Source organism: Scyliorhinus torazame, chromosome 10 (genome assembly GCF_047496885.1).
Source record: "Scyliorhinus torazame isolate Kashiwa2021f chromosome 10, sScyTor2.1, whole genome shotgun sequence".
Classification (NCBI taxonomy): Eukaryota; Metazoa; Chordata; class Chondrichthyes; order Carcharhiniformes; family Scyliorhinidae; genus Scyliorhinus; species Scyliorhinus torazame.
Window position 1 is genome coordinate 171,275,185 of NC_092716.1, and position 15,984 is coordinate 171,291,168.

At 53.1% G+C, this 15,984-nt stretch overlaps 1 protein-coding gene across 1 annotated transcript in view; it reads right to left on the minus strand.

Moving 5' to 3' along the window:
• Positions 1 to 15,984, minus strand: part of LOC140431035 (immunoglobulin superfamily member 22-like) — a 181,863-nt gene that overhangs the window by 75,975 nt on the left and 89,904 nt on the right. Inside the window, exon 13 of the mRNA XM_072518935.1 lies at positions 362 to 503. Coding sequence (XP_072375036.1) covers positions 362 to 503 — 142 coding nt within the window. The remainder of the gene's footprint in view (positions 1 to 361; positions 504 to 15,984) is intronic.

Here is a 15,984-nt window from a genome sequence, read left to right on the forward strand (position 1 = left end):
ATGCCGAGAGTATATTCCTAGTTCAGTTGTGCAAATGGGATACTTCCTCTTATGGTTATAACAATGAGATATCATGACCTTAATTGCATATATGTTATCAGCCTGGACACAGGAGAGAAAAAAGAGGCAATAGGACAGAATCTCTTTAAATTCAATTGAATCCTATTAGTTTTCTCAATGTTACAAGGAAAATTAATTGGACTGAAAATCTGGCAGGTTCAACACTGGGTAAGCAATCTGTTCCACCAGATCACCGCCCGGAGGTGAAGATGAAAATTTGCCTCCAAATGTTCAGTATAATTGTAAGTTGAACAATGTACATTGTGATTGTAATGTTCTGAGTACCAGGCAACTTCAATACCTGCAATAGAGAGTATAGCTTCACTCTCAGCTCCTTTTGCTCTGAATGTGTACTTTCCTTCACTCTCCTCGCCTGTTTTACTGATGATTAGTTTGTGCACTGCTCCTTGTTTCACAATCTGTATGTCTTTTGTGTCTGTAATCTGGACAAAAAATATATATATAAGGACAAAGAACCTAAAGGAATAAGGGTTCTGAATATTAAGGAAGTCATTTACTGCCTAATTTGAGCAAGATTGTTAAATTAAATTAGGCAGGTAAATGTGGTCTAGCCTAAGTTTCAATAGTGGGGTCGGGATCCCAACATCACATTCATTCCCACATCCCAACCCCACACCACATCAGCAACACAAATGCATTACTATTTTCACATGCAAAGTTGTTAACTGGTCTTGAGTCGCGTTCACCTCCCAATTAGCAGTGGCAAGTGTGCAAAGGAGGCAGGACTGAGGTGGCAGCCAATAGCAGCCATTGTTGAGATTGCCTTTTGCCCAAGGGGTGGAAGAGGGTGCTGGGCAAAGAGCATTGAGAAAGGAGGCCCATGCCTGGACAATCCCACATTTTGGGTGCCTCACTGGAGGTACTGCTGAAGGCAGTAATAAATAGAAGAAATTCCCTGTTCCCTGCCAGTCGCAACAGGTAGCCTGCATAGCTCACAAAGAAGACATGCTTGGACGTGGTTAACAAGGTCAGTAGCGGAAGCATGGTGAGAAGGAATTTGATGCACGGTCACAAAATGTTTCAGTGACCTTCTCAGGTCTGGCAAATTGGGTGCAAAGATAGAATCAGATGGTATGCAACTTGGTCAGCACGCAGCAGAGGACAAAAGAGAAGGAAATTATGGGAGATGCACATTGTTCTGATGATGGGAGAGATGTGTGTTCAGCAGCCCCTAGAAGCTTTACGCATGGATTGAAGAATGCCACTGCTAGCAGGCCGTTGACGTGGCCAAAATGAGAGAAGCACATTGACACCGGGGATGGAGAAATGGTGGTCTAGTATAGACAGTGTGGAAATATTTTCGTGTCCAAGGGGTTGTGGGGTGATCTGGCTGTAGTCAGTCCCCTTCTATTTTACCTTGAGTCTTATTCCATTATTATATAAACAGGACCATTCACACTGGTGCTGTGCTCTGTAAGTAGGACTTCCAGCTGCTGCTAGCCTGCAGTGCTGACCTGCTGCAAAATTGACTTATTTAAATAACCATGTTGTTTTCTCATTATCTATTTGTGGTATGTGAGCATCACTTATAACTTTGCTCACATGTCTGGGTTGTGGCACTGTATCAGTTGCTTTTTGATGTACCCCACATCAACAAGGGCGGCACGGTGACACAGTAGTTAGCACTGCTGCCTCACAGCTTCAGGGACTTGGGTTCAATTCTAGCCTCGGGTGACTATCTCTGTGGAGTTTGCACTTTCTCCCCGTGTCTGCGTGGGTTTCCTCCGGGTGCTCCGGTTTCTTCCCACAATCCAAAGATGTGCAGGTTAGGTGGATGGCCATGCTAAATTGCCCCTTAGTGTCCAAAAGGTTAGGTGGGTTTACAGGGATAGCGTGGAGGAGTAGACCTTGTCATGATATCCACATCAGCATATCATGGTGCAATCACACACACACTGATGGACAGGTAGTTGGACCAACCAACACATACACAACATCACAGCCAATCACCAGTTAGAGCACACGCGCTATAAAACAGGGAACACCACAGTTCCCGCTCATTCTACCAGGAGATAGCTCAGAGCACAGAGCTCGCAGTGTGCCACTCAGGCATAGACCATGTGCTGAGTGCCTCACCAAGATAGTGATAGGGCTGGGTCCACAGGTTAGCTGGTGAAGCACAAACTTAAGCCAGCAGTTAGTAGTTGTCATTGTTTAAGACAATAAAACAGAGTTGTACCATCTACAGCTGTGTTGGATCATTTGCGCATCGGAACACCCAACACGACATGATACCAGTAGTGGACGGTAACTAGCAACTGTGAGACCTATCTGCACCCTTTCAGAAATCCGCCATCCTGCTCCATGGAAAACATCAGCCCGCCGCAGCCGCTCCGAATCGCTGGAAATCTTGGCGTCAACTGGAAGCTGTTTAAACAGCGTTTCCAGCTCTTCCTCGAAGCCACAGACAGGGAGAATGCATCGGACACCAGGAAGATCGCCCTCCTCCTCTCCACAGTGGGGCAACACGCCATCCACATCTACAACTCCCTGGCATTCGCGGAAGGCGAGGACAAGACTAAATAGAAGACGGTGCTTCTAAAGTTCGAGGAACACTTCAGCGTGGAAGTCAATGAGAGCTTCAAGAGGTACCACTTCCAGCAGCGCTTGCAGGGTAAGGAAGAGCCTTTTCAATCTTACTTGACACACCTCCGTATCCTCGTGCAGTCCTGCGGCGATGAGGCCACCTCCGACTCCATGATACCGGATCAGATAGTTTTTGGGGTCATCTCGGACACCCTACGCCAGCAGCTCCTCAAAATTAAGCACCTCACCCTAGCGACTGCCATCGAGACCTGCGTCCTCCATGAGAACGCGACCAGCCGGTACTCCCAAAACCAGGCGGCCGAAACGGCACGGCACGGGTGCTACGAGGCGGAGCGGATCCAGTCGATTGAGTTCCTCCCGGCCCGTGGCCCGGATGAGGGTGCCCATTTTGCGCGCTTTCCGAGGCCCCCCGCGCTTGTATGCGCCAAAAGAGGGGATGTTGACGCAGAGGGACGTGATGCGCAGGCGCGCTCTATGCAGGACCGCACCGCGCATGCGCGGTGGCGCAACAAACGCCATGACATCATGACGTGCAGCAACTGTGGCTCCGCCCATTTAAAGCGCCAATGTCCGGCCAAAGCGTGACAATGCCTCCGCTGTGGCAGGATGGGCCACTACGCTGCCTGCTGTCGAGCAGCTCAACCTGCCAACTCTCAACAATTCTGCCAGCCTCGCAGGGATGTGCGGGCAATTCAGCCCCCATACACTGAGTCATATCCTGACAGTATGCAGACCAGCGATACCAAAGACAGGGAGCCCTTCTGCGTTGCGGTAATCTAGAAGAACCGGATGTCACCAAGTCGGAACCACCAGCCGCTGCCAGTGCACAGCTTTGATCTGGGCGATGAGTGGTGTGCCACCCTAATGGTCAACCGATCACAGATCACATTTCGCTTGGACACTGGTGCCTCCGCCAATCTCCTTGCATGGTCAGCCTTCCAGACCCTGAAGGTTAAACCACCGATTCTGCCATCCCACTGTCAACTGGTTGACTACAATGGAAACTTCATCCCGGACATGGGGTCCTGCCAGCTCGAGGTTACACACAACTCACACAAAGCCACATTGTCGTTTAAATTAGTTGGATCCTCGAAGGACTCTCTGTTAGGCGCACAGGCGTGCAAGATCCTCCACCTCGTTGAGCGGTACACACTCTGTCTCCAGAAGGCACGTCCGATTTCCCGGATGCAGACTTTAGGGCGCAGCTCCACTCACTCCTCGCGCACAACCAGGAGGTTTTCGAGGGCCTGGGCGCACTGCCCTACACGTACCGAATACGGCTCAAACCGGACGCCACCCCGGTCATTCACGCACCTCGTAGAGTCCCAGCACCACTCAAGGACCGTCTCAAGCAGCAGCTGCAGGACATGCAGGACCAAGGTGTGCTTTCCCGTGTCTGGGAGCCAACGCCATGGGTCAGCTCCATGGTGTGCATCAAGAAGCCCTCCAGCGAGCTCCGGATCTGTATTGACCCAAAATATTTGAATAACAGCATCATGAGGGAACACTACCCCATACCCAAACGAGAAGAATCACGAGCGAAATGGCACAGGTAAAAATATTCACCAAGCTTGATGCCTCAAAGGGTTTTTGGCAGATTCAATTGGATCAGTCCAGCAGGAAGCTGTGCACTTTCAACACTCCATTTGGCAGATACTGCTACAACAGGATGCCATTCGGCATCATCTCGGCCTCCGAGGTGTTCCATCGCATCATGGAACAAATGATGGAGGGCATCGAAGGGGTACGCGTCTACGTAGACAACGTTATCATCTGGTCCACCACACCACAGGAGCACATCAGTCGTCTCCAGCGTGTCTTTGCACGGATACGAGATCAGGGCCTGCGCCTCAACCGAGCCAAGTGCTCTTTTGACCAGACTGAGCTAAAGTTTTTGGGGGACCACATCTCCCGGTCAGGTGTGCGGCTGGATGCCGACAAAGTGGCAGCCATCACAGCCATGCAGCAGCCATCAGACAAGAAGGCAGTGCTGCACTTTCTCAGGATGGTCAACTTCCTGGGGAAGTTCATTCCTAACCTTGCCTCACACACGACTGCTCTTCGCCACCTGGTCAAAAAGACAACGGAATTCCAGTGGCTGCCCGCACACCAGAGTGAATGGGAGGAGCTCAAGGTCAAGCTCACCACCGCCAGGGTACTGGCGTTTTTCGATACTACACGGGGAACAAAGATCTCAAATGACGCCAGCCAGTCCGGCATTGGGGCGGTACTCCTGCAACGGGATGACACCTCATCATGGGCTCCGGTCGCCAATGCGTCGAGGGCCATGACCCCCACAGAACAGCGCTATGCACAGATTGAGAAGGAGTGCTTAGGCTTGTTGACTGGCATCGACAAATTTCACGATTATGTATATGGTCTTCCGCAGTTCACTGTGGAGACCGACCATCGCCCCCTGGTCGGCATCATTCAGAAGGTCCTCAACGATATGACCGCTAGCCTCCAGCGCATTCTGCTCAAGCTCCGGAGGTATGACTTCCAACTTGTCTACACCCCAGGGAAGGATCTCATCATCGCAGACACTCTGTCCAAGGCAGTTAACACACCGCCCGAATCGGAGGGGTTCGTTTGTCAGGTCGACGCACAAGTAGCTTTCACATCGGCCAATCTGCCGGCCACTGACGCACGTCTGGCCCACATTCGCCGTGAGACTGCGGCTGACCCCATTCTACAGCGTGTAATGCGCCACATGACGGAAGGGTGGCTCAAGGGGCAGTGCCCACAATTTTACAATGTCCGGGACGACTTGGCCGTCATTGATGGTGTCCTCTTGAAGTTGGACCGGATTGTGATCCCACACAGCTTGCACCGGCTTGTCCTCGAACAACTGCACGAAGGCCATCTCAGAGTTGAAAAGTGCAGGCGGAGAGCCCGAGAGGCTGTGTACTGGCCGGGCATCAGCGACGACATCGCCAACATGGTGCTCAACTGCCCCACCTGTCAAAGGTTTCAGCCGGCGCAGCCCCCTGAGACGCTTCAGCCCCATGAGTTGGTGGTGTCCCCCTGGGTGAAGGTGGGCGTGGACCTTTTTCATGCGCTCGGCAGGGACTACATTATTCTTATGACTACTTCTCAAATTATCCGGAGGTCATACGCCTGCACGACATGACATCATCAGCTGTCATCCGGGCATGCAAAGAAACCTTTGCTCGCCATGGAGTTCCGCTCACCGTTATGTCTGACAATGGGTCTTGCTTTGCGAGCAAAGAATGGTCTTCCTTTGCCACTTCATTCAACTTCACGCACGTGATGCCCAGTCCCTTGCATCCCCAGTCGAATGGCAAGGTGGAAAAGTGCGTCCACATTGTGAAGCGGCTCCTCTGCAAGGCTGCTGATGCCGGATCTGACTTCTGTTTAGCCCTGCTGGCCTATCGCTCGGCCCCACTGTCCACGGGCCTCTCGCCAGCCCAGCTGTTGATGGGTCGTTCCCTCAGGACCACTGTGCCGTCCATTCCTGTTCCTGAACTGACCATGCTCCAGTACTGCGGAGGATGCAACAACAGCATGCTCAGCAGAAGGTGGCACATGACGCTCGGGCGACTGATCTTCCTGCCCTGGCGCCTGGAGACAACGTACGCATACACCTACCGGAGGGCGGCTGGTCAGCAACCTCCGAAGTTCTCCGCCACGTGGCTCCCCGCTCATTCCTGGTTCGCATGCCTGATGGCTCCATTCGCCGCCGTAATCGGCGGGCCCTTCGTCTGGTTCCACGCTCGCTACGAGATCATACAACGGTGCCACGCCCTCCTGTTGTCCCTGATGTCGACTTCATTGAGCTTCCTGCCACTCTGCCTCTTCCTCTCTCGCCCGTGGCCAGGCCCATTCCTCAGCCAGTGGATCCTGACCCACCCTTGAGGCGGTCAACCCGAATTCGTCGCCCACCTGAGAGACTTGTCTTATGAGCCTGTTAGCACATTGGACTCACTGAACTGTTTTACAGTACTGTTAACGTGTTTCTCTCTTGTCGTTTATTGTTCCAGAAGTTTTCTCCCGTCGTTTGCTGATAGCATTTGTTCTGTTATTGGTACAACCTCATTGTTCTGTTGCACCTGACACCTTCCTCTGTATATAGTTTAGCCTCATGTACATGTTGCACACACATACTCAGATGCACTCAGTACACATTTCTACTTGTTACCATGTAGGCACATATCCTTGTGAAAGGGGGGGGATGTCATGATATCCACATCAGCATATCATGGTGCAATCACACACACACTGATGGACAGGTAGTTGGACCAACCAACACACACATAACATCGCAGCCAATCACCAGTGAGAGCACACGCACTATAAAACAGGGAACACCACAGTTCCCGCTCATTCTACCAGGAGATAGCTCAGAGCACAGAGCTCACAGCGCGCCACTCAGACATAGACCATGTGCTGAGTGCCTCACTAAGATAGTGATAGGGCTGGGTCCACAGGTTAGCTGGTGAAGCACGAACCTAAGCCAGCAGTTAGTAGTTGTCATTGTTTAAGACAATAAAACAGAGTTGTACCATCTACAGCTGTGTTGGATCATTTGTGCATCGAAACACCCAACACGACAGACCTAAGTAGGGTGCTCATTCCAAGGGCCAGTGCAGACTTGATAGTCTCCTTCTGAACTGCAGGGAATCTGATTCTATTGCCTTCATCAAGGCTCTCTGTTGCCTCTTCAAAAAAGCAGGAGGCAGAGATTAGGGATAATGGGCAGGCACTCGAATTAGCAGGTTGTAACTAATGATATCTCACAAGGATCTGTGCTGGGTCCTCAACTATTCACTATATTTATTGACAATTTAGATGATGGGATAGAAAATCTATGGGCACGATTCACCCTAAAAATTTCAAAGTGTCGTTTTGGACATGTTTGGCAGGATGCCTCACATCAGAGAGATTGCGGCTTGATTTCATGCTCACTTAGTCCCAACAATGAGCCCATTCGTGAATCTCACCATTACTGGCTCCCTCGCTGTCTGATTAGCCCGACTTGCGCCTCAGCAACTATCAAGTGGAAGTTGCTTTTAAAGGCTCCCTCAGCACTCAGTACCAGTCAAGAGGATGGCAGCACGGAAACCTGCTCCTCGCTTTGGGGATGTCGACCAGGCCAGGCTTCTCGATGCCGTGGATGAGAGGCGGAGAACCCTGCTCCCCAGCGGGGTCAGGGGACCAGCAGCGGGGTCAGAAATGCCACCTATGAGACAGTAACAGCTGCAGTGAGTGCAGGCAGCATGATAAGGAGGACCACCGTCCAATATCGGAAGAGATAACCGACCTCCAACGAGCTGCGAGGCTAACGTATCATCTCTCTCATGGCAACAGTCCTGCCTGCCACCCCTCAATTTCCCAACCGCCCCCTGCCCCCCACCCCCCCAATCCACTGGCTGACACCCCGCACTCTCCCAACGCCTGAAATTTGTACTTGTTCCTCAGAAATCCCTGGCACCCAGCGGCACCAGCCCTTCATGTCCAGGTGCGGTGCCCATACATGCCACCTGCTATAGACCCCCAGACCCATCAAGCGTGCAGCTCACAATGTCCTCTCTTTGTTCCTGCAGCAGAAGATAGCCCATAATAGGAGAGAAAGACAAAGATGTGGAGTGGGTGTGAGAGATCAGAGTCCTCATCCCCTATGAGGCACAGGCCTTGGAGATCACACGGTTGTCTGAGGAGAGAGCAGTGAGGATCCATGTCCCTTCATCCAGATAACCTGTCTGAAGTGGGTTGTTGATGTCCAACAAAATTATCGTTCCATTTCACTGACTGTGGTGAATGTATTATACCAATAATCCACCATTGTATCAGTACCATGCTTTGCCTTTGTATTTGCATCTGTGCTATGCTGTTGCCCTTGTGGGCTCCACCTATGGGCCATTGTATGGCATCATCCATAGGGGAACATGTTGGGACACGCATGGGCTCCGCCCATGGCTCCTCCCCTTGAGAGGGGGGTATAAAGAGCAGTCGACCTGTAGGCGGCGCACAGTACTGGATCAGTTGCAGGCAGGCACTGTTCTAAGTTGATTAAAGCCACGGTTTACTTTTACTCCTGTCTCGAGTGAATTGATGGTCGCATCAATTTTAAAAAAATATATATTTAATTAAAGTTTCTCGATCAACCAAGAATTTTCCATTTTTACAACTTTGTAACAATATATACATTGATCGTTTTTAAAAATAATATATTAACTAACGGCAAGTGCCAACACAAATAAAAAACAAAAAGTAATAGTAACATTGAGAAGATAAATATGAACAGCAAATATGTAACAACACACAAAAAACCCCGAAGACCCGAATATAGCCAACCCCAGCCTGGTTCGACCCGGACCCCCACCACCTTTGAAATCACTTTTGTCACACCCACCCAGAACCCGTGCAATACCGGACATGACCAAAACATGTGGGTGTGGTTCGCAGGGCTTCCCGCGCACCTCCCGCACCTATCCTCCACCCCAAAAAACCTGCTCAATCTTGCTCCCGTCATATGCGCACTGTGTAGTACCTTGAATTGGATCAGGCTGAGCCTGGCACACGAGGACGAGGAATTTACCCTACTTAGGGCATCCGCCCACAGCCCCTCCTCAATCTCTTCCCCCAGCTCCTCCTCCCATTTTCCTTTCAGTTCCTCTATCATCGTCTCCCCCTCGTCTCTCATTTCCCTGTATATATCGGACACCTTACCATCACCCACCCATGCCCCCGAAATCACTCTGTCCTGGATCTCTTGCGCCGGGAGCTGCGGAAATTCCCTCATCTGTTGCCTCACAAATGCCCTCACTTGCATATAACGAAATGCATTCCCAGGTGGCAACCCGTATTTTTCTGTCAGTGCTCCCAGACTCGCGAACGTCCCGTCCAAGAACAAGTCCTTCAGTTTTGCAATTCCTGCTCGCTGTCAAGATTGAAATCCCCCGTCTATCCTTCCCGGGACGAACCTGTGGTTGTTCCTTATCGGGGACCACACTGAGGCCCCCGTCACTCCCCTATGTCATCTCCACTGCCCCCAAAACTTCAGAGTCGCCACCACCACTGGGTTTGTGGTGTACCTTTTCGGGGAGAACGGCAGAGGCGCCGTCGCCAGTGCTTTTAAACTAGTTCCCCTACAGGACGCCATCTCCAGCCTTTTCCACGCCGCTCCTTCTTCTTCCCCCATCCACTTACATATCATAGACACGTTAGCGGCTCAATAATAATCATTCAGACTCGGCAGTGCCAATCCTCCTCTATCTCTACTGCGCTGCAGGAACCCCCTCTTTACCCTTGGGGTCTTTCCGGCCCACACAAAGCTCATGATGCTCCTGTCCACCTTCTTAAAAAAGGTCTTTGTAATCAGTATGGGGAGGCACTGAAACACAAAAAGAAACCTCGGAAGGACCACCATTTTAACCGCCTGCACCCTGCCCGCCAATGACAGGGGCACCATATCCCACCTCTTAAAGTCCTCCTCCATCTGCACTACCAGTCGTGTCAAGTTAAGCTTATGCAAGGTTCCCCAGTCCCTGGCCACCTGGATCCCTAAATACTGGATATCTCTTGTTACCCTCCTCAGCAGCAGCTCGTCTATTCCCCTGCCCTGTTCCCCGGGGTGCATCACAAACAGTTCACTCTTCCCCATATTCAGTTTGTATCCCGAAAACTCTCCAAACTCCCTGAGTGTCTGCATTATCTCAGGCATCCCTTCCACTGGGTCCGCGACATATAACAGCAGATCATCCGCGTATAATGACACCCGATGTTCTTCTCCTCCTCTAAGTACCCCCCTCCACTTCCTAGAGCCCCTCAGCGCTATGGCCAATGGCTCAATTGCCAACGCAAACAGTAACGGGGACAGGGGGCATCCCTGTCTTGTACCCCTATATAGTCGGAAGTGGTCAGATCGTTGCCTATTTGTAATCACACTTGCCACCGGGGCCCTGTACAGGAGCTGAACCCATCTAATGAACCCCTCTCCAAATCCAAATCTCTTCAGTACCACTCCACTCTATCAAATGCCTTCTCTGCATCCATAGCCACCACTATCTCCGCCTCCCCCTCCGGTGGGGGCATCATCATCACCGCCAACAACCTCCGTATATTGGTATTCAATTGCCTCCCTTTAACAAATCCTGTTTGGTCACCATGCACCACCCCAGGGACACAGTCCTCTATCCTTGTCGCCATCACTTTGGCCAATAACTTGGCATCTACGTTCAGGAGGGAGATAGGCCTGTATGACCCGCACTGCAGCGGGTCTTTGTCTCTTTTCAGGATCAGCGATATCGTCGCCTCCGACATCGTCGGGGGTAGTGTCCCCCTTTCCTTAGCCTCATTGAAGGTTCTCGTCAGAAGTGGGACCAGCAGGTCCACATATTTCCTATAAAATTCCACCGGGAACCCATCTGGTCCCGGGGCCTTCCCTGCCTGCATGCTCCCGATTCCTTTTACCACCTCCTCTACCTCAATCTGCGCTCCCAGTCCTGTCCTCTCCTGCTCCTCAACCTTCGGGAACTCCAACTGGTCTAGGAAATGCATCATTCCCTCTTTCCCTTCCGGGGGTTGGGCCTTATACAGCCTCTCGTAGAATACCTTAAATACCCCGTTCACCCTCTCCGCTCTCTGTTCCATCCTTCCCTCCTCGTCTCTAACTCCTCCGATCTCTCTCGCCGCCCCCATCTTCCTAAGTTGTTGGGCCAGCAGTCGGCTCGCCTTCTCTCCGTATTCATACTGTACTCCCTGTGCCTTCCTCCACTGCGTCTCCGCCTTACCCGTGGTCAACAAGTCAAAGTCCGTGTGTAGTCTCCGTCTTTCCCTGTATAGCCCTTCGTCCGGAGCCTCCGCATATTGCCTATCCACCTTCAGAATCTCCCCAATCAGTCTCTCCCTTTCTTTACCCTCTTGTTTCCTCCTATGGGCCCTTATGGAGATCAGCTCCCCTCTCACCACCGCCTTCAGCGCCTCCCAGACTACTCCCACCTGGACCTCTCTGTCATCATTGACCTCCAGGTATCTTTCAATACATCCCCTCACCCTTCTACATACCCTCGTCCGCCAACAGTCCCATGTCCAATCTCCAAAGTGGGCGTTGCTCCTTTTCCTCACCTAGTTCCAGATCTACCCAATGTGGGGCATGATCTGAAATGGCTATAGCCGAGTACTCCGCTCCTGCCACCTTCGGGATCAACGCCCTTCCCAGGACAAAGAAATCTATCCGGGAGTACACTTTATGGACGTGGGAGAAGAAGGAAAACTCTTTACTCCTCGGTCTAGTAAATCTCCAGGGATCCACTCCTCCCATCTGTTCCATAAAGCCCTTAAGCACCTTGGCTGCTGCCGGCCTCCTCCCGGTCCTAGATCTGGACCAGTCCAGCCCTGGGTCCAGCACTGTGTTGAAGTCCCCCCCATTACCAACTTTCCCATCTCCAGGTCCGGGATGCACCCCAACATACGCTTCATAAAGTCCGCATCATCCCAGTTCGGGGCATATACGTTCACCAGCACCAACGCTTCACCTTGCAATCTGCCACTCACCATCACGTATCTACCCCACTGTCCACCACTATGGTCTTCGCCTCAAACGATACCCGTTTCCCCACCAGTATTGCCACCCCTCTATTTTTCGCATCCAAGCCCGAGTGGAATACCTGTCCCACCCATCCTTTTCTTAATCTGACCTGATCCGCCAGTTTCAGGTGCGTCTCCTGAAGCATAACCACGTCTGCCTTTAGCTTGTTTAGGTGCGCAAATACCCTTGCCCTCTTAATCGGCCCATTCAACCCTCTCACGTTCCACGTGATCAACCGGGATGGGGGGCTCTTTACCCCCCCCCCCCCACCATCGTCGACTAGCCAACCCCTTTTTTAAACCAGCTCCTCACCCGGTTCCCACGCAACCGCTTGCCCCCCAGACAGCGCCCTCCCGTCCCGACCATCCCATCCCGTAACAGCTCCCCCTTCCCCTTAGCAGCAGCAACCCAGTTAATCCCCCCCCCCCCGCTAGATCCCGCTCTAGCTTGCTTGCACCCTCTATATTGCTTCCCGGAGTCAACAAACTCTGGCTGACCTCGGCTTCCCCCGTTTATCCTTAGCCTCCCTGCGTGTGAGGCCCCCTCGTTCCTACGCCCCCTTTTCCCGCCACCATTTCCATAGCGCGGGAACAGAGCCCGCGCTTCCCTCTCGGCCCCGCCCCTAATGGCGCAGCTCCCTCTCTCCTTTCCCATCCCCTTCCCCACCGGCGCCCACATTTCTTCGTGTCCCCCCCTTTGAGGGGAAAAAATTCCCCCATCTGATTTACAATTCCTTGCCACCACCTCACTACTTCATTCCAAACATCCTTTCCCAAATCTAGTCCAACTTCTCCTCTTGAATAAATGTCCACGCCTCCTCTGCCGTCTCGAAGTAGTGGTGTTTGCCCTGGTGTGTAACCCACAGTCTTGTCGGCTGCAACATTCCGAATTTCACTTTCCTCTTGTGGAGCACCGCCTTGGCCCCCCGATTGAAACTCGCCCTCCTTCTCGCCACCTCCGCACTCCAATCTTGGTAGACGCGGATCACCGCGTTCTCCACTCTGCTGCTCCGTGTCTTCTTAGCCCATCTCAGGACCATCTCCCTGTCCTTGTAGAGGTGGAACCTCACCACTATTGCTCGAGGTATTTCTCCTGCCCTTGGTCTTCTCACGAGGACTCGATACGCTCCCTCCACTTCCAGGGGGCCAGTCGGGGCCTCAGCTCCCATTAAGGTATGGAGCATCACGAACACGTACGCCCCAACGTCCGCTCCCTCTGCCCCTTCGGGAAGACCCAAAATCCTTAAGTTCTTCCTCCTCGAGCTATTTTCCTGGGCTTCCAGTCTCTCCATACACCTCTAATGCAGTGCCTCGTGCGTCTCCGTCTTCAGCACCAAGCCCTGTATCTCGTCCTCATTTTCGGCAACCTTTGCCTTCACTCCACGGAGCTCCATCTCTTGGGTCTTTTGCGTCTCCTTCAGCCCCTCAATCGCCTGCAGCATCGGCGCCAGCACCTCCTTCTTGAGCTCTTCCACACATCGCCGGAGGAACTCCTGCTGTTCCAGGCCCCATACCAACTGGGCTCCCTCAGCCGCCATCTTGCTTCTCCCTTCCCTTCTCTGCCGCTGCTCCAGAGGATCCTCCACAATCTGGTCACTACTATCACTTCTTTCCATCCACACCCGGGGGGACTCCTTCCTATGTCGCCTCACACTGGGTTTAGCCTTTGAAAATTTCCGTTGGGGCTCCCGATAAGAGCCCAAAAGTCCTTTGAAACAGGAGGTGCTGAAACGTGCGACTTAGCTGGTCATCACCGCACCCGGAAGTCGGTCGCATCAATTTAATCAACTTAATTGCAACTATGGAATCGGCCCTCAAACCTGACCAACTGGAACTCGATCCGCAGGCCGCGGAGGCGAAATAAATTTTTTGCACTGGCTTAGATGCTTCAAGGCTCATCTCGCAGCCGCCTCCACGCCTTCCGTCACCGACAAACAGAAGCTGAGTCTCCTCCATGCACGGGTGAGCCATCAAATCTATGTTCAATTCGACGAGGCCTCCTCCTACGCAGATGCCCTCGCAATGCTCGAACGCCTCTATGTACGGCCCGTAAACGAGGTCTACATGCGACACATCCTCACCACTCGCCACCAGCGTCCCGGGGAGTTGCTAGATGACTACCTACGCGACCTCAAAGCCCTCGCACTCAACTGCAATTACCAGGCCGTTAGGGACACTCAGCATATGGAACTCGCCATCCGAGACGTCTATGTGGTGGGAGTCCGGTCTAATTATGTGAGACAGCGCCTACTTGAAAAGGGGGCCCTGGATCTGGATGAGACGGTAAAGTTAGCCTCCTCTCTGGAAGTAGCGTTTCAGAGCCTTACCGCGTTCCCGGCTGACCACGCGACCCTCTCGTGGACCCCCGACCGCACACTACCCCAGGCCTGTGCCGCGCGGCTGCCCGCCCATCATGGGGGGCTACCCTGCTATTTCTGCGGCCAGTCCCGACACCCCCGGCAGCACTGCCCGGCCCGCAACGCGAACTGCAGCAGGTGCGGGAGAAAAGGACATTTCGCCAAAGTCTGCCTGGCCAGGTCTAAGAACTCTAACTCACAGGCCCGATCCTCAGACTCACAGGCGTGGCAGAGTGTCTGCCGACTCCGCCCCCCTCATCAGCCTCATGCTATCAGTGGGAGCAGCCATCTTCCAGTCCTCACAGCACGTGCGACACACGGGTGCGCCATCTTGGCCATCCTCTCCGACGCAGCCGGCCACGTGCGATTCATGGGGGCCGCCATCTTGGGCACCATCTTCTTTGCCGCCTGCCACGCTCGACCAACGGGGGCCACCATCTTGGCCGCCATCTGCTACACCGCTCGGCGCGTACGATCAACATGGGCAGCCATTGCGGAGCCGCCCCACCACCTCCGACCACGCCGGCTACCCGCAACTCAGCGCGGTCACCCTGGACCAGTCGCGACCCAAGCACCTCCAGAGCTCCATGATGACCGTCCGGGTTAACGGGCACGAGACGCCTTGCCTCTTCGACTCCGGGAGCACAGAGAGCTTCAATTACCCGGACATGGTAAGACGCTGCTTGTTCCCAATTTTCCCGGCGCACCAAACCATCTCTCTCGCCTCTGGGGCGCACTCGGTGCAAATCCAAGGGTGCACTACCGCAACCCTAGTAATACAGGGCGCCGAGTACGCAAACTTTAAATTATATGTGCTCCCAGACCTCTGCGCTCCTCTCCTATTGGGACTCAATTTCCAATGCAACCTCAGGAGCCTAACCCTGAAGTTCGGGGGGCCCCTGCCCCCACTCACCATATGCAGCCTCGCTGTCGACCCTAAAAGTCGACCCTCCCCCACTCTTCGCAAACCTCACTGCCGACTGCAAACCAGTCGCCAGCAGAAGCAGGCGGTATAGCATACAGGACAGGACGTCTATTAGGTCCGATGTCCAGCGTCTCTTCCGGGAGGGGTTATCGAGGCCAGCAATAGCCCCTGGAGAGCTCAGGTGGTGGTCATCAAGACCGGGGAAAAGAACCGGATAGTTGTAGGTTACAGCCAAACCATAAACCTGTACACGCAACTCGATGCGTACCCCCTTCCCCGGATTGCAGACATGGTAAACCAGATCGCACACTCCCGCGTGTTCTCCACGGTGGATCTGAAGTCTGCATACGACCAGCTCCCAATCCGCCCGGAGGACCACCACTACACGGCTTTTGAGGCAGCCGGCCGCCTTTTCCACTTCCTCCGGATCCGCTTTGGCGTCACGAATGGAGTTTCGGTGTTCCAAAGGGCAATGGACCGAATGGTGGACCAGTACAGGCTGCGGGCCACATTTCCCTACTTGGA